Source organism: Giraffa tippelskirchi, chromosome 6 (genome assembly GCF_054371585.1).
Source record: "Giraffa tippelskirchi isolate mGirTip1 chromosome 6, T2T-mGirTip1v1.2.pri, whole genome shotgun sequence".
Classification (NCBI taxonomy): Eukaryota; Metazoa; Chordata; class Mammalia; order Artiodactyla; family Giraffidae; genus Giraffa; species Giraffa tippelskirchi.
Window position 1 is genome coordinate 61,291,237 of NC_137280.1, and position 26,194 is coordinate 61,317,430.

The 26,194-nt window shown below is 42.3% G+C and overlaps 1 protein-coding gene across 1 annotated transcript in view; it reads left to right on the forward strand.

Moving 5' to 3' along the window:
• Positions 1-26,194, forward strand: part of FER1L6 (fer-1 like family member 6) — a 144,447-nt gene that overhangs the window by 28,071 nt on the left and 90,182 nt on the right. The window contains exons 5-14 of the mRNA XM_081498956.1: positions 1,239-1,293; positions 1,741-1,872; positions 5,701-5,763; positions 7,624-7,702; positions 9,292-9,448; positions 10,016-10,202; positions 11,739-11,931; positions 15,486-15,838; positions 19,638-19,746; positions 20,631-20,814. Coding sequence (XP_081355082.1) covers positions 1,239-1,293; positions 1,741-1,872; positions 5,701-5,763; positions 7,624-7,702; positions 9,292-9,448; positions 10,016-10,202; positions 11,739-11,931; positions 15,486-15,838; positions 19,638-19,746; positions 20,631-20,814 — 1,512 coding nt within the window. The remainder of the gene's footprint in view (positions 1-1,238; positions 1,294-1,740; positions 1,873-5,700; positions 5,764-7,623; positions 7,703-9,291; positions 9,449-10,015; positions 10,203-11,738; positions 11,932-15,485; positions 15,839-19,637; positions 19,747-20,630; positions 20,815-26,194) is intronic.

The following is a 26,194-nucleotide window of genomic DNA, read 5'->3' on the forward strand; positions in this document are numbered from 1 at the left end:
TCAATTACTCATGACAGTCCAGATAAATGAAGTCCCCTGAAAGTGAAATCTCACTAAGATGGCTGGTTGTTCCTTGCAATTTTCTTTCTTTTTTATTTTTTTTACCAATTTTTTTTTTCCCTAAAAGCAATCATGAAACCCAGAATTGCTGTATAGACGAGAAATGGCAAAGTGGTCATCTGGATAGGACCAGACAGCAGATAAAGAAGATGCTTTTTTAGACCCAAGTCTGCCACTGATTTGCTGGGGCATCTCAAGTTCTTTTTCTGTAAAATAAGAAATAAATGATACTGATACTCATATTCACAATAAGAGTTGACATTTAATCTTGCCAGATGCAGGTTAAATCTTTATATATGTTACATCTTTTAATTGTAGTAATCAGTCCATGTGTATGGGTTATTATTAGCTCTATTTTTTTTAAGATGGGAAAACTGAGTCATAGAGAGGTTAAGTCACGTGTCCATTTACACTTATCTCCTCCAGAGAGGGAGAGAGAATATCTAATATAAATAAAAGCACTTAGAGATATCTGGGAAAATATTATCATGGCTTATGGATTTAAGGTAGGTTCTCTCTCTCTTTTTTTTTAAAGAACAGTAATTACATTTTTTTGAAGAAACATTATTTATGGTTTTTTTTGCATATAATTGTTTTACAATTTTGTATTCGTTTCTGCTGTACAACGAAGTGAATCAGCTATATGTATACATATATCCCCTCCCTCTTGGACCTCCCTTCCCCACCCCCCTCTAGGTCATCACAGAGCACCGAGCTGAGCTCCCTGTGGTATACAGCAGCTTCCCACTAGCTATTTTGCACATGGTGGTACACATATGTCAATGCTACTATCTCAGTTTGTCCCACCCTCCCTACCCCATCCCTGTGAAAGTGAGGTCGCTCAGTCATGTCCGACCCTTTGCGACCCTATGGACTGTAGCCCTCCAGGCTCCTCCATCCATGGAATTTTCCAGGCAAGAGTACTGGAGTGGGTTGCCATTTCCTTCTCCAGGGGATCTTCCCAACCCAGGGATCGAACTCAGGTCTCCCGCATTGCAGGCAAACTCTTTACCATCTGAGCCACCAGGTAACTCTAAAGAAAGTGAAGTTGCTCAGTCAATTCGTCTATTTTCTATATCTGCATCTCTATTCCTGCCCTGGAAATAGGTTCATTTTTCTGGATTCCACAGGTAGAGTTTTCCTTAATGAAACAAATGTGTTAAACTTTCTTTCAATAGATCAAAACTGTTGACTAAGATCCACGATGGGGAGGTCAGATCCCAAAATTACCAAGTAAGTGATGAGTCCTTCCTACCCAGCCTCCACCAGCTCTTCTTCTTTTTTAAAAAAATAGTTTTATTTATTTACTTATTGTTGGACGTGCTAGGTCTTCGCTGCTGTACAGGCTTTTCTCTGGGTGTGGTGAGCGGGGGTTACTCTCTAGGTGAGGTGCATGAGCCTTTCATTGTAGTGACTTCTCTTGTTGTGGAGCATGGGCTCTAGGGTGCAAGGGCTTCAGTGGTTTGGTTCCCAGGCTCAAGAGCACAGGCTCGGTAGTTGCAGTACATGGGCTTAGTTGCTCCTCGGCAGCAATCTCCCCAGACCAGGGATTGAACCTATGTCTCCTGCATTGGCGGGCAGATTCTTTACCACTGAGTCACCAGGGAAGCCCTCCCCCAGCTCTTCTTGTGTGAATGAGCAGCAGGGCCCAGAGTGTGTGCACGCTGCTTTGTGTTGTAGATTGCCATAACCATCACGGAGGCCCGCCAGCTGGTGGGTGAGAACATAGATCCGGTTGTGATCATCGAGGTCGGGGATGAGAAGAAGCAAAGCACAGTGAAGGAAGGAACCAACAGCCCATTTTACAACGAAGTAAGTCACGGGGGTCACCAGCTTCCTCTCCACCAACATGCTCTTCATCACACGGCAGCATTCTTCAGCCAAATAGAAAATCTGTGCTCCTCCTGACTGCTTCCCATCCCTCATCTAAGCCCAAGGAAAACTCGCTGAGCCTCCTTAGGAACAAAATTTAACAGACAATGGACAGTCGAGGCAAGGAAGTCCTCCTGATTTTAAATTCATTGTTGTTTTCAATAGACCCATTTTCTTATTATTTAAAAAATATCTATCGGAGTATAATTGACTTACAATATTATATTAGTCTTAGATGTACAACTTGTTAATGCAGTTTTTTAATACATTATGAAATGATCACCGTGGTAAATCTGATTACCATCTGCCACCACACAAAGTTATTATAATACTCTTGACTATATTTTCTGTGCTCTAATTTACATCTCCATGACTTATTTACTTTGTACCTGGTAGTTCACACCTCTTACTCCCTTTCACTCATCCCCTCAATACCCCTCCCCTCTAGCAACCATCAGTTTGTTCTCTGTATCCATGAGTCTGTTTCTGTTTAGTTACGTTAACTGATTTGTTTTGTTTTTTAGATTCCACATGTAAGTGAAATCATATGTTATTTATCTTTCTCTGTCTGATTTATTTCACTCAGAATGTTCCTCTCCAGGTCTGTCCATACTGTCGCAAATGGCAGTATTTCATTGTTGTTTTTTTACGGTTGAGAAATATTCCATTGTGTATATATATCACATCTTCTTTATCCATTCATCTGTTGGTGGACAAATTTTCTTCTATATCTTGGCTATTATAGGTAATACTGAACATAGAGAGGCACATATCCTTTCAAATTTGTGTTTTATTCAGATAAACACTCAGAAGTAGAATTGCTGGATCCTATGGTAGTTCTGTTTTTAATTTTTTGAGGAACCTTCATACTGTTTTTCATATTGGTTGTACCAATTTCTTATAAATTCATTTTCATCCATCATAAGTTCTGAGTATATATTCAATGAATGTGTTGGCTAGTAAGAAGATAAACATTCATTCGCAGAGCAGAAACACTGAAAATTTAATTATTAATTTTGACATAGTCATACCTATTTGGAAAGTAAAGCAGTAGTATTTTTCTAAGCAGCATAATTGTAAAGGAAAACATCAAAGAGAGACATAGATCTTCTAAGTTTATACACACTAATTCTTGTTTCTAAATAAAAAGATTACACAGTTTTTAAAAACTGTCAAAGATACGAAAAGTATAAAATGACTTATGAGAAAATATATACAGTATATGTGTTTTCCCTGATCTTTGATCTTTAAGTCCTCCTCCCTGGAGACAGACTTTCTCAACAGGCATTTGTGTATTTTTCCAGAAATATTCCAGGTGTGCATAAGATTGTGAACAAATATTGTAGCCAAATGGTAGCGTTCTACACACACTGTCCTGGACCTTGGCTTTTTCACAAAATGATGTATCCTGGAGATTAGTCTGTATCAAGACATCTAGTTCAACCTCATATTCCCTTCTTTGCTGTAGAGTTTTCCATTGCATGGACTTATTATAATTTACTAAACCAGTCAGTCTCTCATCGATGGATATTAAAATTTTTTTCAGCCTTTGGATACCACTTATAATAATATTTAAATGGCATAATTGGGGTGAAGAGTATATGCATTTAAAACTTGATATCACCACATTGCCCTCCAAAGAGGTAATGATTTACATTCCAACTGTGTGCAAGAGTGCTTGTTCCTCCCAGACACTTCAACACCATGAATTGTCAAAAAGTGCAGTCAACTCTTAATTAATTTTTTAATGAGAGTGGAAATTGAAAAGGAAGTCAGGGGGACTATGCATAATAAAATCAACAGAAAATTCCCAAATCCCATTTGAGCTGTTAACTCCTTTCCTCTTTATCCACTCCTGCCTTAGGGCTTTTAACTATTAGTTAAAGTGGCAGTGTCTCCTTCCTGTTCTACTCCCCACCTCCATAGCATTTGAGCTGTTAACTCCTTTCCTCTTTACCACTCCAGCCTTAGCGCCTTTTACCATGAGTTAAAGTGGCAGTGTTCTCCTTCCTGTTCTTCTCCCCACCTCCATAACATCTTTCAGTGTGAATGCGATGTAAAATAACATGTGTGGAAGTGCTTTAAAACTGCAAAGCTCTACAGATTTGTTAATGAGTGTAAGTATTTGCTTTATGCAAACAAGTCTTGCATCTAAGTGACATTCCATCGGGCTAAACATAATCATTGGGAAATCAAGTGAAAACATAAAAGTTGAATTAAAAGTCTTTCTTACAGATTTGGACTCTAATTTTCAAGCCTAAAGTTCATCAAATGTTGAAGGAATCAGTTAGCAGAGGCTGGGCAATCTTTCCCAGCTAGAAAAATGTGTTTGGCTTCAGAGGTCCGGGGACCCTATGTGAGACAGTTGAGTCTGAAACATGTGAAACTCAGTGGAAGGCAATAAATGTTAGAGCTAATTTTCTGGGTCCAAAGGAACCCACAGCATCTCATATACCAGAGAATAAGAACTTCATGTAAATGAGTTTTGCCCATAAAAGATTTTCTGAACACCAAAACTCTTAAAAAGTTTGAACATATATATGAAAAATTTCCTGAAATGTTATACATAGTTTCCTATTCTCTTAAACAGGAGACACTGAACATAATATAACTTTAATATAGCTTTTCATTGATATTGCAGGACTGCCACGTTGAAGGTCTCTTATCCCAGTGTATGATGACATCTTTGGTTTTTCTTCCATGTTTTGGTTTTTCTGTTCTGCCGTTAAGAACGAGCTGTTAGTGATCACTCCTCCCTCTCCCACTGCTGTCGTGTTCATCTCTAATGTCTTTGTGACATTCTTCTGTCTTGCAGCTCAAATACCAAACAATCCATGAAACAACTTCCTAGTTCTGATTCGGCTACCACCTTCAGTCCTTAAAACACACAGTCTGTAACAATGCACTACGCCAGCTTTCCACATGAGGAGCATCCTACCTCACTTTGGGAACTTGATAAAATTCCAATGGTGAAACATCTAGCACTTGAATTCCTTTTATGATAACTTTTGGAGAACTCAACTCTGGTCCCTGGTTCAGCAATAACTAGCTATATGACTCCAGGCGTGTCTTTTAAATTTTTTCATCTTCAATCTTTATATGTAGAATATGGAGACTAGTCTATATATTTTCTTTAACTCTAAAATTCAATCACTTTCTTCAAATTAGAAATCTTCCTTCCCCATAATTTCTTTTTATTATTTTCCTGGTCAGTCTTGGGAATTTCACAAGGATGTTTGAAGCTGAAAAATCCCAAGAAAATGAAATTTTAATCAAGTTTACTCTAAATAAAAACTACAATGAGATACATTTTCAGTCATCATTATATGTAAGCAATAAAGACGAATATATAAGAGAACTGACAATTCAAGGGTTAGCAAGGGAATGGAGAAATGGGTATTTTCATATGCTGCCAGTGGGAATGTAAAATGTTCCTTTGGAAAAAAATTATGCTAGCTACTAAAAATTTACATGCACGTAAACTATGATCCAATAATTCCAATTCTCACGTCCATTTTAGAGGAAAGCTTACGTATTTGTTGTGAAAAGATGTAATTGGTGGCTTTTTTTTTTTCTATTTAAAAAAAATGAAAGCAAATTAAACAAGTTTTGGTGAAAATAAATTAAACAAGTCAATTAATTGATGATAGAGTTATGCCATTGGGAAACTTGCAGCAATTGGTTAAAACAATGTAGAACTAGAGGTATTGAAGAACAGAGTTCTTACATGAAAGTTCTTACATGCAGAATGAACTTTATGTTTTACAGTACTTTGTCTTCGACTTCATTGGGCCCCAATTGCATCTTTTTGACAAGATCATCAAAATCTCAGTAAGTGTATCATTGGTGGTGGTGGTGATGGAGGTGGAAGAGATTCTAGGCTTTGGGAAGTCTTGAAGACTTCCTTGCCTATCTTTATCACCGATTCAATCTATATTATATTATATTATACATAAGTTCTGCATTAAGGTTTAGGTAATAGTGGAATCTTGCTTGGGAGTACTTAAAGAATGTGACTCTTGAAGAATGAGAAGTCACCAGGTGCCAAACATTCTTCACATGTGAATTTCAGGCATGCTGACAGGTGGTGAGAAGATATTTCGGGACCTGGGACATTGCCCAGATGTTGTCTCATTGCATCACTCAGACAACCACCTGTTTGTGGGATCAGCTTTATCACAGGCTCTGAGAGGACTGTCTAGAGTTCAGAGAAATAGTTAATCGCTAGGTTTTATGCAGCATCATAGACAAGGGTCATGACTCTCTGTGGGGCAAGTGGATATTTAGCAGAGGATCAAAGCAGGTATTGCCTAGCTCTGTTTCTCTAACTTGGAAGAAGAAGGTAGAAAACTGTCCTTGAATCAAGGATCTCATAGAATTTTACAGTTAGAAGGAAGCTCAGAGGGCATGTAGTCCAACTTTCAGCCAGTACGGGAATCCCTCTCCACCACTTCCATGACACATGACATGGGGTTCTTGGGCACTACTTGATTATATCTAGCAACAGGGAGGTCACTACTTCTAGAGAGGCCCATTCCATTGCTGGAGAGTTCTGTTATAAAAATTGTCCTTATAGTAAGCTGAAATCTCTCTTCCTGCAGCTTGAGAACTGCAAAGGGATCCTATATCTGCTTTTAGATGGCAGTATTTTCAAGAGTGGAAGACACCTGAGTTACTGTCACCCTTCATCCATCCACACCCTCAGTTTTCTCTTTTCTGGGTTAAAGGTTAAACTAGTCCTGATTCTTCAGCACTTTTGTGGCTTCTGGACCCAGACCCAGCTTGCCAGCTTCCTGTAGACCTTCCTTATCTTAATTGCATTTAGAATGAAAAATGTTCTGCTGTAAACAGCCAGCAGTGTACTGACTTATCAGACAAAATATTGAGGATGACAGTCTCCTTTGTCCTGACTACTGTATATGTCTAAAACTTCTCAAGACAATAGGGATGGGAAAGTTGTGAGCAAAACATTGTGGGATTTTAAGAGAGAAAGGGAACATGTTCAGTTGTGGAGGATCGGGGAGGGCTGCTTGAAGGAGGCAGCCTTTGCTCTAGGCATTTAAAGATGGGTAGAGTTGGGACTTCCCTGGTGGCCCAGTGGTTAAGAATCTGCCTTGCAGTACAGGGGACATGGGTTCGATCCCTGGTCAGGGAACTAAGATCCCATATGCTGTGGAACTACTAAGTCCAAGTGCTGAAATTTACTGAGCCTATGTGCCACAACTGTAGAGCCCATGTGCTACAATGGAAGATCCCTCATGATGCAAGGAAGATCCTGAATGCTGCAGTTAAGACCCCGTGACAAAGCAAAAAAAAAAAAAAAAAAAAGGTTGGGTAGAGTTTCTAAACGCAAAGATAGATTTGAATGTTGGGCTACTCTAGAGCTCATTTTGACTATAAACAAACAAAAAACAAACACCTTTTAGGTGGTGAGATTTGATGGGTGTCCCTCAAAGGACAGTTAGCTAAAATCCTGCTAGAGGGTGAGGTACAGCTGTGATTCTTTGGCCACCCTTACAGCCAGTCCTGAGGTTCAATAACCAAATGTCAGTGTGCTCCAGATAAGAGTGAAGGCCAGACAAAGTTCAAGGCCTAGAATCCTCTTTGATGGGTTTGTCATAAGCCCTTTTCACAGATTTATACTCAAAGAGAAATCTAATGTTGCCAGACTCACTGCTCCATCTCTCCCAGGTCTTTCACCACAAGCTGATAGGAAGTATACTGATCGGCTCCTTCAAAGTGGACCTGGGGACCGTGTACAACCAACCTGGTGAGAAAGTATTGCCTCCCAGTCTCTCTTACTCTTCTTCTTTTATTCTGACACCTAGGACTCAATTCATTTATCCCTTTATTCATTTATCCATTCATTCAATACATTGAGCATCAGTTATGCAAAGTGGTATAACTGTGTCTAACTCTTGGTTCTCTTCTTCAAAGTTTTCAATCTAATGATAAAGCTGCCTTATACATCTATATGCTGTATGCTTAGTCGTTCAGTCATGTCCAACTCTTTGCGACCCCATAGACTGTCACCTGTCAGGCTCCTCTGTCCATGGAGATTCTCAAGGCAAGAATACTGAAGTGGGTTGCCATGCTCTCCTCCAGGGGATCTTCCCAACCCAGGGATACTTCTGAGCAGTTTTTAAAAATATTTTCCCCAGTTCTGTCCAATTTATTGCTGTGAGAAACAAGAAGGAAAGGTGGAAGTTAAGAATGTGGACTCTGGGGCCAGATTTGCCTGGCTTCAAATTCTACTCTGCTCTTTCTTAGCTGTGCAATCTTGGGTTAATAACTTGACTTCTCTGTGCTACAATTTCCTTATTTGTAAAAATTGGGATATGAGAGCACCTCCTTCATAGAGTTGTTGGAGGATTAAGTAAATATATATGTAAGTGAATATATACGTAAGCATATATGCATAAGCACTTCATAGGATCTAGCACAAAATAATGACTATGATAAGTCATACACTAGTTTGCTGGGATTATTACTATTATCCCTGATTTTTCAGAGGTGCTAGGCAGATTGTCCAAGGTCAAGAGTTAATAAGTAACAGAACCAACAGCAAACATAGATCTTCTAATCAAAGGTTCCTTCTCTTCAACAGTGATTGCAACTCACATGACCCCAGGGGGCCAGGCAGTGGGCATCACTGCTTGCAGGACTGGGTTTAATGCAGTGGGAATTGAGGGAGGCTGGGGGAAATGGAAGTGGGGGTACATAACGCCTATGGAAGGAATAGCATCTACTCAGCTCCTTTCCTACCTGCCACCATGTGGCAATGTGGACTATGTATTGCCAGATCGAACAGGTTTTTTTTTTTTAAGGATAAGCTTAAAGTCTAGATTTTGTGAGAGCTTTTGAAGTTTGGGCTCACTGTGTAGGCCAAGCAAAAAGATCCAAGAGTGGCATTTGTGGCCTGTGAAATTGCATGTGGCTTCTTCTTTTTTGGCTACACCATGCAGCATATAGGATCTTAGTTTCCCAACCAGTGGTCCCTGCAGTGGAAGCACAGAGTCTTAACCACTGGACCCCCAGGGAAGTCCCTCATGCATGGCTTCTACACTGCATTCATGTCCTTTTCTCCGGTCAAAACTAGACTCTAGTTCAGGCATTTTCCACTCGGTTAAGGGTTTCCCAAATCCCTGTGGCAGGTTGGGGAAAAAGACGGAGAAGCGAGTGGGAAGAGAAGAGAGGAGGGGGAGGAGGAGAGAGGGGCAGCATGAGACTTGGAATTAACTGTGATGAGCAAGCCTCTCCTGGGGAGCAGAGGGTGGGGAGGTTTGTGTTGGAAGAGGAGTAGGTGGAGCATCTGGGTGCATCCATGCAGGGTATCTGAGCTGTCGGGATGTCTTGCAGGTCATCAGTTCTGTGACAAGTGGGCCCTGCTCACGGATCCTGGCGACATCAGGACTGGCATGAAGGGGTATCTGAAGTGTGACATCAGTGTGACTGGAAAAGGAGATGTCTTAAAGCCCAACCCCAAAACCTCCGATGCTGAGGAGCAAATAGAAAAGTGAGACAGGCCCATGGAGGGCCATTCAAGAGAAATGACATGTCCCTATTTCCATGTCTTTTCCCTCTTCCTGAGAAATGCCGAGTTAAAAAGGCCTGTCCCCTGGAGACTCTGCTCTGTCAGGGACACCATGATGTGTCTTACCAAAGGCATCACTATCCTTTGGGAGGTCAGCTTCTAGAACAAGAACAGTTTGTCTTCCTATACTAACCCATAATAGATAAGCTATTCCTAAGCTTATCCTATTGATCTGAATTGAGCTGATTTTTCTTTGAAGGGAGAATAATTTCAGCCGCTGACTTATGAAATGGAAAGATTTAATGCACTTCTTTTAAGTGTTTATTCTGTAATTCTGGGACCTGAACCAGTTTGCTGCATTCATTCTATTCATACCCTGCGCTGTCATTCACACCAGGAAGAAAACTCATTTTAGCGATGCATCCTGATCTCTTCAGAGTTTTCTCCTGTATCAGGATGCTCCTTTCTGCCTCTAAATTGCCTCTATCTTTTCTTTCTACTCTTTTAAGTGAAACAGCTCTTTTATATTTCATTTTTGTCACCTGCAAGGAACCTTCTGATCCCTCAAGGGTTTCCGTCGGAGAGGCCCTGGGCCAGGTTCTATGTGAGACTCTACAAAGCCGAAGGGTTGCCCAAGGTGAACTCCAGCATCATGGCGAATGTCACCAAAGCGTTTGTGGGTGACAGTAAGGACCTCGTGGATCCCTTTGTGGAGGTCTCCTTCGCTGGGCAGATGGTAAGCTTCTGTTGTCCCAATCCTGGCAGACCTGGGGCCAGAATTCTGCTCTTTACCCCAGGACATTGCTGGATAAAGGACATTACGTTAAAATCAAAATCAAGGCGTGCTTGGATGGAGAAAGCTTGTCACCCAAAGGCCTTGCACGTGGCAGGAAAGTAGGGGAGAGTCACCTACTTGCTCTCACCTTCACCTTCCTGGAAGGTTCATGGAAAGAAACTGGGGGGGAATCACCATTCAGGACCCAGGCAGGCAGGCCTCCTTCCTCGCCTCTGGCTACTTCTCTGAGCTATTGGTCATTTCCCAGTTCCCAGAGAATTACCACCTCCCTTTCCATCTGCTCCACAATCTACCCAGCTTGTCCTTATTGTATGTAAACCTGGACATCCTTGTGTCTAGCTGTTTCCTGCTCAAGAGCCATTGGAAGTGCCAGGAACTGGGCACATGGTCAGAGCTTCATCCTGATTAGTTGGACTCAGAAGCTTCAGCTAACACACTTGTCTCTACCCAGCTCCTCCCCTTGGCGGGGTGAACCTTGGACAGCTTTTGTCTTGGGTCCCATTGGCATATATAGGGCATATATAACCCCCATGTAGGACATCACCTCCATTGTATGATGAAGAAACTGAGGTCTAGACTGGGGAAGGGATTTGCACCAGGTCCTACTTTAAAAAGGGCTTTCCTGATAGTTCAGTTGGTAAAGAATCCGCTTGCAATGCAGAAGACCCCGGTTGGATTCCTGGGTTGGGAAGATCTGCTGGAGAAAGGATAGGCTACCCACTCCAGTATTCTTGGGCTTCCCTTGTGGCTCATCTGGTAGAGAATCTGCTTGCAATGTGGGAAGATCCCCTGGAGAAGGGAAAGGCTACCCACTCCAGTATTCTGGCCTGGAGAATTCCATGGATTGTATAGTCCATGGGGTTGCAAAGAGTCGGACACAGTTGAGTGACTTTCACTCACTTCACTACTTTAAAAAAATATTTATTTATTATTTATTTGACTGTGCTGTGTCTTCATTGAAGCACATGTGATCTTTTATCTTCATTGTTGCACACAGGGTCTTTTAGTTGCAACATGTGGGATCTAGTTCCCTGACCAGGGATTGAACCCAGACCCCTCACATTGGAGCATGGAGTCTTAGCCACTGGACCACCAGGGAAATCCCCGGTCCTACTTTTATAAGACACAAACTCAGGGTCTAATTGTATCTGCTGTCTTCCTGGAAATTCATGGAATGCCTTCATAACACAGGTGTCAGTTTCACCTCAACCCACTGTGATGATGAGAACTTTCTGGGGCAGGACCTGTGACAACCCTCCTTTTGTCCCAGATGCCCAGCATGGTGTCTGGCACAGAGCAGGACACTGGTTATGTTCATGGGATGTAACTGATTTTCATGGGTGCCTGGTAGAAGCAGGTTCATTATTTTGGGCAACTTACTTTGTATTTCCAGCTGGTGTGAAGAGTTTTCTTTAGTCGGTCAAGGGCCTCTTCCATTTCCTTCAATGGTTCACATCCTCCTGGCTTTGTGTTTAGGGGCGAACCACGGTGCAGAAGAGCTGTGCTGATCCCGTGTGGCATGAACAGGTGGTCTTCAAGGAAATGTTCCCTCCATTGTGTAGGAGGGTAAAAATCCAGGTGTGGGATGAAGGCAGCATGAATGATATAGTGCTGGCAACCCACTTCATTGACTTGAAGAAAATCTCCAGTGAACAGGATGGAGATAAAGGTAAGGCCTCACATGTCTGACTTCAAGGTAGGGTCTTGAAATGATTCATTTAGAGCCTCATCTTCAAAACCAGAGGATTGGAGCAGGCGATGTGTTAGGCATTTTCCATTTCTGCGTGGTCTGTGGCTTGGGTTGATTTAGAGTAGTGGACAGAGCCAGACTCTGGGAACCATGAGGCTTGTTCCCCATCCCAGGCCTTCCAAGAACACTGCTGTGTGTTCTTGAGGAAGTCCTTCCCTTTCTCTGGGCTTTATGCTTCTTAACTGGAAAATGAAGAGTTTAGATTAGATCAGAGGTTGGCAAACTGTGGTCCATGGACCACATCTGAACTACCATGTACTTATGTATGGCTCACAAGCTTAGAATGGTTTGACTGTGTTTAAATGGTTCAAAAAATATGATTCCCTCAGATACTGATGGAAACTCAAGAGCATGAGCTGACTGCAGAGAACCAGGGCAAGAATGGAGAGTCCCAGCTAATTCACTGAGTCAGTCCAAAAAGTTTTCACCCTGGATAAAGCTCTTTACAGTAATTCCCCTACATACAAATGAGTTCCATTCCAAGTGTGTGTTCATAAGTCCAATTTGTTGGTAAGTCCAAAAAGTTAGCCTAAGTACCCAGCTAACACAATCAACTATACAGTACTGTACTATAATAGGTTTATAATACTTTTTATACAAATCATACGTACATAAAAAAGAAACACAAAAAATAAAACATTTTTAATCTTATAGTACAGTGCCTTGAAAAGTACAGTAGTACAATACAACAGCTGGCATACAAGGGTTGGCACACATTTGCATCTTTTTGAAAGTTTGCAACTTATAGGTTCATATGTAGGAGACTTACTGTATTAGCAAAATCTAAATTAATAGCTGATAATTCTCTAAATATCCCAACCCACCTTCCCTTTATTTAAATCCCAAGAGAATCTTTCTCTGTGCTACAAATTTGTGTTAATTAATGTATCTATTTGTGTATAAGTATGTGTATACACATTATACTGTAAAAGGCTTGGCTTATGCAGAGAACAAGTTTTATACATTTTTGTGCCCTGCACAAGAGTGTCATCATAGAAAGGCCTTAATAAATATATACCATTTAACTTCCCATGTTGTGGAAACATTTGCCCCAGATTGCTTTATGTAAAAAGCACATTCTGCCCATCTATAGGATTTCTCAACCAGACATAGACATGTTTCACTCACAGCTTTTCAAAATCATTTTGTTGGGTTCAGGGAGATGTATAGCAATAGTAAAAAGTAGATATCATGGGCCGTAGAATCTTTCTACCTCTTTTAACACAATATCACTACTTCTTAGAGTTTATTCAAAGGCAGGATAGAATCTAATCCATGGAGGAATGGGGCAGAGGGTGAGGGGATGGAGAGAGGAAGCTTTCAGGTATTAAAATTATTGATAACAATAAAGCATATGGCAACTTTTTGTCAGCAAGAATTGTTAAGCAAGTTATGATACATATTGATTCCTGGGTCAGGAAGATCCCCTGGAGGATGTTTTGGCAACCCACTCCAGTATTCTTGCCTGGAAAATCCCCTGGACAGAGGAGCCTGGAGGGCTACAGTCCACAGGGCCACAAAGAGTTGGACACGACTGAAGAGATTTAGCACCCATGCACTTATTAAGAGTAACAGCTAATATTTTAGAGCATTTCCTAAAGACTTCAGTGAAGCACTTAATATCTCTTTTAATCCTGATAGATTAGATTATCCCGATAGATAATCCTGAGATAGGTACTATTAGCATCCCCATTTTACAGTTGAGGATACTGAGGCATCAGAAAGTTAAAAGACTTCTTCAAGGTCACACAGCTTGAAAAATGGCAGAGCTGAGCCTTGAGATCTGAACCCAGGAAGTCAAGCTCAGGGCCACCATCCTGTACTGCTAGTCAAAATGGAACATTCTGGGAATTTCCCTCGTGGTCCAGTGATTAAGACACTGAGCTTCCACTGCAGGGGGCCCAGGTTCGATCCCTGGTCCAGGAATGAAGATCCTACATGCCACAGAAAAGAAAACAAAAGGAACATTAAGTTACCAAAGAGATGTTTGCATAGACACTTTTATTTTCCCAGATGCTATGGCTCAAGAAAGGAAATGACTTATGCTAAGAGTAAGTTAATATCACCAGGTCTTTTCAGTTCTACGTTTAGAGCACATTTCAGACCATTTACTTCTCTCAATTCCACTACCATCACCCTGGTCCAAGCTATCTATGTCTTGAATTTTAATGGTGAAGGAGTCTTCGAACCAGTGCGCTCACATCCGTTCTTATAACCCTTCACATAGCAGCCAGAGTGAATTTAAAAACACACATCTGAGTAGGTCACATCTTTTCTCAAACTCCTCTAAAATATTCCCATAATTCTTAGGATAAAGATGGACCCACTCACCTCTCCACACTCTTCTCACCCGCTCCCTCTCTGGACTCCAGCCACACTGGTTTTCTCTTTCAGTTCCTTCTGCCTCCAAGCTCCTTTCCAACTGCCATATGCTCTCTCCTCTGCCCAGAACTCTCCTTTCTCTGCCTAACTCCTCTCCATGCCACATCAGCCTGTTTTTTGTCCTTGCAGCACAAGATATAGCTCCTTCATAGCATTTGTAATGTGAATATTTGTTTCATGTTTGTATCTGATTTAATCTCCATTGGGCTGTATGTTTTGTCTCTAAAATGATGCCTGGCACATGTTAGGAGTCCATAAAAGTTTGATGAATGAAAATGCATGTCAGCATAGTCTTGCTGAAATTATGGACAAGTCTAAACATATACATGGAAGAAAGACTAGAAGGAAACAGCAAAATGCCAATTGTGATGGCATGTTCTTTCTTTCTTCAATTTTATTCTATTTTTGGTTACCATGCATGGGCTTTTCTCTAGTTTTAGAGAGCAGGAGTTATTCTGTAGTTGCAGTGCATGGGCTTCTCATTGCAGTGGCTTCTCTTGTTGCTGAGCACAGGCTCTAGGTCCATGGTCTTCAATAATTGTAGCACACGGGCTCAAATGTTGTGGCGCATGGGCTTAGTTGTTCTGTGGCATGTGGAATCTTCCCAGACAAGGGATCAAACCAGTGTCCCTTGCATTGCAAGGTGGATTCCTATCCACTGTATCACCAGGGAAGTCTGGGATGCTCTGTTTTGTTTTGTTTTTTGACCGAGCTTCATGGCTTGCACGGAGAAGGCAATGGCAACCCACTCCAGTATTCTTGCCTGGAGAATCCCAGGGACGGCGGAGCCTGGTGGGCTGCTGTCTATGGGGTCGCAGAGAATCAGACACGACTGTAGCGACTTAGCAGCAGCAGCAGCAGCATGGCTTGTGGGATCTCAGTTTCCCAACCAGGGATTGAACCTGGGCCGTGGTAGCGAAAGCCCAGAATCCTAACAGCTAAGGCACCAAGGAACTCCCCATGATGGGATATCTGTAAATATTTTCTCTTGTCTTTTCTTTATACATTTCTAAACAAATGTGTACAACTCTCATCAAGCAGTAACCAGCTTGAAAGCATAACCAGGCAACTAAAGCTTGGGCTCTTTCCAGGCTTCCTGCCCACATTTGGACCTGCCTGGATTAACCTGTATGGTTCACCCAGGAACCACAGTCTGATGGATGACTACCAGGAACTGAATGAAGGCTTCGGAGAAGGCGTGTCATTCCGGGGCAGGATCTTGGTGGAGATTGCTGTGGAGATCCTCTCAGGAGGGGCACAGGAGTCTAAATTTTCCAAGGCACTCAAGGAACTCAAGTTGTCTCCGAAGGACAAAGACGCCAAATCTTCCAAAGGCGCGAGTAAAGACAAGGGTGACAAAACCGAAGATGGCAAACCCCAGCAGGCTTCAGACAAAACCAACTCAACAGAGGTCGAGGTGGAGCCTTTCGATGTGCCCCCAGAGGTAGGTCTGAGCGCTCTTCCACTGAGACTGTGCCCTGAGCCCAGGGCAGAGACAGCACCTACCACGGGCCCCCAGAGACCCACAGAGGTGTTGCGCCCCCTGCAAAATGTGTGTTGACTCAGCCCTGTATTTCGGGGCTGATCCTCTGCCTTTTCCTGCTCACATCATAGCCATCTGCTCATGTTACATTCTGTCTGCATCCCCCCTAAACACAGATTCCCATGGAAACCAAAGTAAAATAAAATTAAAGCACTCTGGAGGAGCTGTTGGGAGTGGGTGGCCGGGTGATGGACTGAACTTTGTCTGGGGCCTAATTGTGTTTAGCTTTGTTAGCTCAGCGTACATTTTGGATGAGATAATGTGGGATGAAGAATGAAGAGGAGGAATAGTGGGTGACAAGCTGGGACACAAGAAACCGAGACACCTGTTCCCCTGCCTCATGCCCGTGGGGAAGTCACTGCTGGAGGGAATGGTTATCATTGCTTGTGACTCAGCAAAAAGCAGAGTAGCATCTTCTGGCCCAGTTCTGTGTTAGGGGTGAGAGATCTGGGACCCCAAGAGGAATATAAACCACGAATATCTTCTCAGTCATTAAGTTCAGCAATAGTACTTTGTCATTGCAAACGAAGGAATTTTATATTTTGGTGGGTAGGTTATAGCTTGATTCTGCTTCTGGGAGGGTGTTTCTCAGGTCAACCAGACTATAATTTCAGATGGGAAAGGGATGGGGTAGCCAGTCTCCTAGAGCTGTCCATTCCTGGTAGAGACTAGAACACAGAAGGATTTTTAGTACGTGGGTCACCTTAGCCTTGGAAGAGCCACTTAATTTTACTGCTGGGCTTTAATAAATCTGGCTTCTGCCAGAGTGGATGACCCAGAAGAGAGCAAGGCAGAGACTGCAATGTCTTTTTTGCCCAAACCCATGGAAGTCACACAGACATTTATGCCACATTCTAATTGTTAGAAATGAGCCACATGTCCAGCCCACATCGAAAGAAGATTGGGGAATGAATGAGGCTTCACCTTTTGAGGGGAGGATTTTCCAAGAATTTGTGGACATAATTTAAAATTACCCCACTGGAGCTTTTACCTTCCCCAGAACCTCAACAGCTCAGAGTTTGCCCTTACCAACATGGTAACATCTATTTTTTGTAGCATCTTCTTGTTTAGCTCTCCAGGGTCCCCCAGCTCTAATCTCCCTTGCTGTAGCCTCGCTCTCATTGTAAATCTGGACAAATGAGGTCCCATAATGCTGGCTTTTTAAACTCACTGTCATCACCATCAAAGCTTATGTCCATTCTGTCAAACCTTGTGTTCATTTTTATTATTTTTTAAAATTTATTTTTATTTTTTCTTGTTATATAATTGCTTTACAATGTGTTAGTTTCTGCTGTACAACATTGTGAATCAGCTATAAGCATGCATATATCTCCTCCCTCTTGAGCCTCCCTCCCATTCTTGCCCACCCCAGCCCTCTAGGTCATCACAGAGCACGGAGCTGAGCCCCTGTGCTATGCAACTGCTTCGTACCTGCTAACTATTCTACACATGGTAGTATATATATGTCACTGCTACTCTCTCACTTTGTCCCATCCTCCTCTTCTCCTCCCGTGTCCAGAAGTCCGTTCTCTATATCTGCATCTCTATTCCTGCCCTGCGTTCATTTTTAAATCCTCAGCATTGGTAGGAATAAAAATAGAGTCTGACTGCATGAAATTTATGGTATAGAAGGGGAGATAAGACATACAAAATAAATGTATAGGAAGCAGAATGTGATAAAGTGCCTTAAGCGGGTAAAGATAAAGTCATATTATTTCCTGGGGAGAGTGCAGTGTAAGGATTAAAATATTGGGCTCCCAAGTAAGACAGCTGGGTTTAAGATGTGGCAGTATGGTGCAATGGTTACCATCCAGTCTCTGGGCTAGTATCTGTTTGAGTCTTTGGGCAAGTGATTTAAGCTCCTTAGGTTTATTTCCAATAATAACCTCTACTTCATAGGCTTATCATGATGATTTAATGAATTAATACAACAAAGTGCTTATTAGAAAAGAGCCTGGCACATAGTAAGTGCTCAATTACTATTAATTATGTTCAGTAACTATGAACAGATATCTTAATCTTTCATGAAGCTACAGTTTCTCACCTTTAAATGAATAGAATAGAAAGATCCCTCTCATAGGATAGTTACAAGAATTACATGAGATAATACAGGTAAAATTCTTTTTTTAATTTTTGTTTATTTATTTAAAGTGAAAACATTTATTGAGGTATAGTTGATTTACAATACCATGTTATTTTCAGTTGTACAACATAGTGATCCAGAAAGTTTAAACGAAAGATAATTGCTTTACAATGTTGTGTTGGTCTCTGCCATACATCAACATGTCCCCCATCAATATGTCCCCTTCCTCATGAACCTTCTCCCACCTCCCACTCCATCCCACCCCTCTAGGTTGTCAAGAACATCAGTTGAGCTCCCCGGGTCGTAGAGCAAATTCCCACCGGCTATGGTAGTATATATGTTTCCATGCTACTCTCTCCATATCTGACACACAATAAGCGTTCAGTAAACACTACCATCATTGTTTTTCTAGCTCAGGGCATCAGGGGAGGCTTCCAGAAGAAGAGGCATTTGGGTTGGACTTTGAAGGGTGGATGGGATTAAGACATGAATTATAATCTGTTGAAATACTTATGATGACTCCACTCATGGCATTGGCATGTGTAGGCTTTATCCTAGGTGCTCCACATGGATGATCTCCTTCCTTCCCCATGTAGGTCCTGATATGATGCTCATTTCACAGACAAGGAACATGACACCTGAATAGTGGACACGGCTTGCCCAGTCAACAGCTAGGAAGCAGCAGAGTTGGGATTTAGAGAGGGGATCACCTGGCCTTGGAACCTGTGGTCCTTCTTCCAGGTTCCATGGCCTCCATTCCCTTCAGGTCTCTGAGTGATTTTTAACCTCCTCCCAGACAGTAAACTTGGCCTCAGGAAGGTGTGATAAGAGGCTGGCTTACAGCCAAGGGACACAGTGGCGGCAGGTGGGAGCAGCACGTTCTGGGACTAAGAGTCAGCGCCTGGCCCCCAGCCTGTCCCACACTTTCTGGTCAATAGAAACATTTCCTGCTGATGCCAGCAGCACAGGGGGCTTGTGTGTGAAGGAAGAGTCTCAACAAGAGAGAAGGGGACTTCCCTGGCAGTCCAGTGCTTAACACTCTGTGCTCCCAATGCAGGAGGCATGGCTTCGATCCCTGACTGGGGGGACTAAGATCCCTCATGGCCAAAAAAAAAAAAAACCAGAGAGAGAGACAGAGACAGAGACAGAGTTAAGAGCTCTTGATTGAATGGGGCTCTTAGCCTCTGAAACTACAACTGCTTTATTTCCTTCAATGAACCTTACTGCTTTTTCAGTTGGGCTCAATAAATCCAAGGGTAGAACCAGAAAGCGCAGAGTAAAAAGCTCCAGCTCATTCAGCCTCCTCACTCAGAAATGTGATGCTGTGTCACCTGGTTTCCTTGAACCATCGATCTCTTAAAAAGATACATATACCAAGCTTACCTTTAAAGTAAAAGGAAATTTGATTGTAAGGTTGAGACTACATCATTGCAAATGGCTGAATTGGGATTTGCAGTGTGCAGTCTGATTAGAGTGGAAATGATGTATCGTATCAGGCTGACACCAAGACTCAGGTTTCTATAAATCACCCTGGACCAGGTTGGCTTCACTAATTCAGTTTCCTCCTACTATAAAAAGATCCAGGCCTGTCTAACGTATTTTTTTTTCTTTCTATAGATTGTACCAGAAAAACATGAGGAATTTTTACTCTTTGGAGCCTTTTTCGAAGCTACCATGATAGACCGGAGGATTGGAGATAAACCCATTAGCTTTGAAGTTTCTATTGGTAAGTGCAGACAAGCATAGTGCCTGGCACATGGCATGAACTTTATACCTCTTTCTTAAGTAAATGAATCAATGCCTTACATGCAGATGGTAGCATTCTGTTGGAGGTTTGCACCTCAGGAACAAATGACTAACTCCTTGTCCAGTCTAGAGTCAATATGTAAGGGATAGATTTATTTTCATAGTTTTAATTAAAAATATATATATAAGTAAAAAATGATAAAAAATTTTAAAATGCACACCTATGGCTGATTATTTTTGATGTATGGCAGAAACTAACCCAATATTGTGAAGCAAGTATCTTCCAATTAAATATAAATTAAAAAAATATTGAGAGTACAGTTTGCATTCAAACAGACTTGGACTACTAATCCTGGTTCCCTGGCCCTAGGATCATTTAATTTCTCTCGGTCTTGCTTTCTTCATCTATAAAATGGGAATAATGATAATTCCTTATGAAGCTATGGCAAGAATTTAATGACTTAATGTACATGACATGCTATGCATATAATAGATGCTATTGTTATAACTCCTAGCAATCTTCCTGGACTGATGTGCATCTGGGAAAACCATTCCAAGAAAGAGTATTCCATCAGAGAAGGTCTTGATTTACATTTGGGAAGTTTTTGAGCAGAAAAAAATGGAGATGGAATCCAGTTAATCTGTAACTTAAGTCATTTTTACAAAAAAAGACCTTAGGATGAAGGCTAATGATGGCTTAGTATCATTGCTAATCTTATTTCTTTGAACTGACCATCATCCTACCTTCATGCTGACAGCTTATTTCCCCACCCTGGGAAGACATAAGCTTGGATCCTTTCTGCCAAGCAGCCTGATTCTGCTTATTGACATCTGGCCCTTCTCCCCTTGCTACTGCCTCTACAGGTAATTTTGGGAACCTGATCGATGGAGGGTTGCATCACAAGAGTAGGAAGAAGTCAGCTGACTCAGCTGAAGAAGACGCTTTGCCACTGCTGCACGAAGGAGAAGGGGACGCAGCCCATGATGTCGCCATTCCCCTGGTCTCCACCACTCACCCAGAGAAGCCACTCGTGACAGAAGGGAACAGGTAGGAGACACAGCTTCCCCGATGGCTTTCCTGATGGCTCAGCAAGTGAATGCAACGTAGGAGACACAGGTTTGATCCCTGGGTTGGGAAGATCCCCTGCAGAAGGGAATGGCAACCCACTCCAGTATTCTTGCCTGGAGAATTTCATGGACAGAGGCGCTTGCTGGGTTACAGTCCAGGGGATTGAAGACAGTCAGACACGACTGAAGTGACTGAGCACACATGCACAGGAGCCCCAGGAGGCAAGAGTAGCCAAGATTTCTGACTGTGGAAACTTGACCAATTTCTATGACCGTTTGATTCAGTTCTTCCCTAAAACTAGAAACATTCTGTATCTTAGTTATGGGTGCAAGATGCAAACTAGGCCAACAGGATAAATGCCACTCTCCTAAATTCTCATGTTGACAATTCTCCGAATGACACATCCTGTTAATTCATTCAAGGACAGAGTGATGATGATGGTTCTTATTACCATATCTGAAGCTCTCTTTATCCTATAACTTTGAAGCATAACAAGATAGGAAGGTCAGAAGTAAAAATTTCAATCCAAAATCCTATCAACAGTTATTACAGTCATCTGAACATAATGTAAACTCAACTTTGTGGAATTATTAATTACATCATTTCTTATCTTATTTTGGGCAAAACTGAAGAACTCAAAAATGATTCTTAGCCATCAAAAAAGACCATTTCAGAAAACAACTGGGGCATCTACATGCACCCTCACCAATCTTTAGTCCACATGGCATTTCAACATGCAAAGAGAAGTGAAATTATAGAACTTTGTCTTAAGACAGTAATGTCAACCAAGTGTCTTATGAGAAAGGAAAGCCACACGTAGTGAGAGTCTTCTGTGTTCTGAGCTTTGTGCTAGGAGTAAAAAAAAATATGATCTCATGGGATTGTCATAAGAGAGCATTGCTCATTACATGTGAAGGGATTGGAACCACATCACTAGTTCTCATCAGTCTCTACTCTTCTGGATCTAGACAGTCTCTCTGGGCACGAACCCATGGCTTACTGACCACTGTTAGAATAATAAGAACTCTCACATCTATTTCCCCAGATGGCCTTCTTCCTGAGCAGCAGATCTAAACACCTCTACTTGGGTGTTCCCAAGTTAGTCATCAGACTCATTGTCTTCACAGGCAACTTTCCCCCTTTTTCTATCTTTCCCATCTCAGAGACTGGTCCTACCACTCACTGCATCCTCTGCGCCACAAATTGGAAATCTGTCAATTGTTCTCTTTTCCCTTCCTACCCACATCCAATCAGTGATGAAGTCTGGTTGATTCTAGTTCTCCAGTGTGTTCTCTATTGCCATTTCTTTAATTTGGCCAGTTGGTATCTTTGGCATAAATTATTTTAAACATCTCATACTTGGCTTGGACCAGGATCAAGAAAATCACCAAACCATCCATCTGAACTCCCCATTCCCTCAGTTTGACGTTATCCATTGGCTGCTTGTGGCTTTTAAAAAATAATTAATTAATTAATTTTTGGCTGTGCTGGGTCATTTGTTGCTGTACACAGGCTTTCTCTAGTTGCAGTGAACAGGGGTTGCTCTCTAGTTGAGGTGCTCGGGCTTCTCATTGCAGTGGCTTCTCTTGTTGCGGAGTACAGGCTCTAGGGCATTCAGACTTCAGTAGTTGTGGCTTGAAGCTTCTAGAGTGTGGACTCAGTAGTTGTGGCACATGGACTTAGTTGCCCGGTGGCATGTGGAATCTTCCCAGACCAGGGATCAAACCTGTGCCCCTTCATTGGCAGGCAGATTCCTAACCATTGGACCACCAGGGAAGTCCTGCCTATGCCTTTCAGGATTAATCTCAGGGGCCATATTTTGTTGATTTGATACCCATCCACTTCTCTATGATAAACTCCGGTCATTCCCCAAATTCCACCAGTCCTCCAGTGCCATTCCCCAAATGAATCCTGCTGTTTGCTTCATCTGGACCTTTGAACACGCTCTTGCCTCTTCCAGGCAACAAGTGGATCCTCAGAATGGTTAGCTCCCATTACCTTTCAAGAGTAAGTTCAAGTTCCCTTCCCTGAATCCCAAGGCTGATTTGGACTTCTCCACTCAGCTCCATCAAACACTGTTCACACTGCATTCAGCTGTTTTTATTCGTCTGTCTCTCTATTAGATGGTGAGCAGTCAGAGGGCAAAGGACTGTCTTGTCCACCTTTGTATCTGCTCATCTCCACATCGGGCATGTAGTAGATACCTGTACCTGTTTTTCAATGTGCTAAGGAAGTGCTATAACCGGGTTGGGCACTGGGTACCATGGGGGTAGAGAGAGCGAGAGGGAGGAGGTGAAGAGTTGGCAAAGGTCACAACAAAAGTGACACCCTAAAGAGAGAGAATGAGTTTAAGGATGGAAAGTGATCATCTGGGACAAAGTAGGAAGGAGTAAGTGAAAATAACCCTGGGTGCGTGTCTTCTCGCTTCTGAGCATGGCTGCACATTTTCTAAATCCTGTCTCTCCCATGGACCATCTTCCCCCTCCCATGGACCACCTTCTTTGGGGTCTTTTTTGGCTCCCTGGCAGCCATGCTTGGTGGCCCATCCTCCCTTACATGCACCAAAAAGGACCCCAAACTTCCCCGTCCTTTAATGGTTTCTCTGTCCATGCTCAAACATGAGGACATCAATGAGCAGGATCTGCAGCTCTGGGAGGTTTTTCTGAGGCTCTCAGTGGTACTCTGCATCCTTTCGCTGGGACCAGACAGTGAAAACATCCCCACCTTATTAGCCCGTTGCTGATAGTGGTGGTAATATCAGGAGATGTAGCGTGGGAAGGGCTTAAGGGGAGATGAGAGCTCTACAGAACCCTCCAGTGGACCACACATTAGTACTAACTGACTCACTCAAAGAGACCAAAATAAGTCATGCTGGTGTTTGGGGGTCTTCTGTATATTCCTATCACTATATTGAAGCTCTGTCCACATAGTGGCAAGCCAAGAATGGCAGCATCTGATTAGAAGATTCTATAATAGAATATACCCCAACACACTTGTGCATGCCCCCACACACACATGCCTATGCACCCACAGTGTCCACACCCATGAGCACACATACAACTTATTTGTCTGTTGCCTCCATTGAAATACCACCTTATAAGGAGTGGTTTAGCGTGACACTTGAAACATCACCTTGGGTTTGCTCTGGGCTTTCCAGTTTTCTAAAGCATGTGCATTTACATATAATTTACATATGGGGCTGGAGTCCAAGAATGAGACTGGAGCACAAGCCCAGAGTCAGATCATCATTTGATTCTCAGGGTTCCAGGCCTACCCTTGCCTAGAGTCACAAGGCTGATGCACAACAGGGCAGCCATTCAAACTGTTAGGCTTCTCTTCCCGCTGGCAACGTGGGACCCTCCCATCTGCTGTTCTCCATCTGCACGGTCATTTGCCTGAGAAAATATTGCATCCTGAGCCCTGTAGATCCAGTAAGACCTGGAGGACCTAGGAGCCCAAGACACAGAGGCTCTGAACACCGTTAGCACAAAATCATCCAGAGCAAAGAAACCTTGGAACAAAGCACAACATCAAGTAGGAATTTATTTAGTTGCAGGATTCTCAGTGCCATAATTTTTTTAAAAAATTGTTTATTTGAGTATATTACTTTGCCTGGAGAATCCCATGGACAGAGAAGCCTGGTGGGCTATAGTTCATGGGCTGCAGAGAGTCGGACACAACTGAAGCAACTTAACACGCATATAGTTGCTTTACAATGTTGGGTTAGTTTCTTCTGTACAGAAAAGTAAATTAGTTATACATATACATATATCCCTTCTTTTTAAGATTTCCTTCCCACTCTGCTCAATGTGATGTGGCAGCCTGCATGAGAGAGGGGTTGGGGGGAGAATGGATCCATGTATATGTATGACTGAGTCCCTTCACTGTTCACCTGAAACTATCACAACTTTGTTAATTGGCTGTGTGCTAAGTTTTTTCAGTTGTGTCCAACTCCTTGCAGCTCTATGGACTGTAGCCTCCAGGTTCCTCTGTCCATGCAGTTCTCCAGGCAAGAATACTGGAGTGGGTTGCCATGCCATCCTCCAGGTGATCTTCCCGACCCAGGGATCGAACCCTTGTCTCTTACATCTCCTGCATTGGCAGGCGGGTTCTCTACCACTAGTGCCGCTAATACAAAATAAAAAGTTCAAAAGGAAAAATAAAGATTTCTTTCCCACTTATGTCATCACAGAGCATTGAGTAGAGTTCCCTGTCCTATACAGTAAGTTCTGATCAGTTATCTATTTTGTACATAATAGTGTATATATGTCAATCCAAGTCTCCCAATTCATCCCACCCCCACTTCCCTCACTGGTATCCAAGAGTTTGTTCTCTATGTTTGTGTCTCTATTTCTGCTTTGCAAATAAGTTCATCTATATCAATTCTAGATTCCACATACACACCCTATTATATGATATTTGTTTTTCTCAGTGCCATCATTTTTAACAAGATAAAGGAAAGAGCAGTTTCTAACCTTCTTTATTTGTTAAGTTTTATTTTGTTCTCCTGCTATAATCATAACCTCAGTTTCTGCCAAGGATTTATTTGGCTTCTCTTTGAATGGCCGCCTGCTGGTTTGTTTTCTTCAGAGCAGACCACAGAGCATCTTTGCTAACTTTATGGCCTCTAGAAAAAACTTAGGTTGGAGAGCTAAAAAGAAAAACCATGCATTCTTTCAGGCTGAAGTCCCCTGTAGCTTTTGGAATGTAGCTTTTCTCTTTTACCTCCCCTCCATCCCAACCTCTATAAGCTCATGACTCCTAACATTGTCCACATTAGGGCCTCTGTCCAACCAATGCCCATGACAAGAAATGTGTTCTTTCCTGCATTCCATGTTTCTCTTCACACCAACCCAGGTGTTTGTGGGAAAATTACAGGGCGCTGGGGGCAGAACTGGGTAAGAATATAGCTGTCATTAGGCAGGGGACTTCAAACTTTGACTACATCTCTCCCATCTTACCTGCTTCCACATCCACATCCTTGGGAACTGAATTCTACCAGTTAGTTCCTTCTTTTCTGTCTTCAGTCTCATCCTCTGAACTATCTTCTTCTCATCATCATTTAAGCATATCCAACCATCACCATCAACCATTCTCTTTGGCTCCATGTCCCCTCTTCCAGCTACTTTGCCATCTCTCTGGTCCTTTCTTAGTCAAGTGGGTCACCTATCAATATATTATTGGCACCAATACCCAGCAACAACAAACATTGGATGGATGGATGGATGGCAGCCATGGAATGTTGAAGTTGAGTTTGAAGCACATGACTTCATCCTCATTAATATTATTACCTTCTTACAATTCTCTAGCAATTTCAGTTTATAAAATATATTCACCTCTGTTATCTCAGTTGATCCTT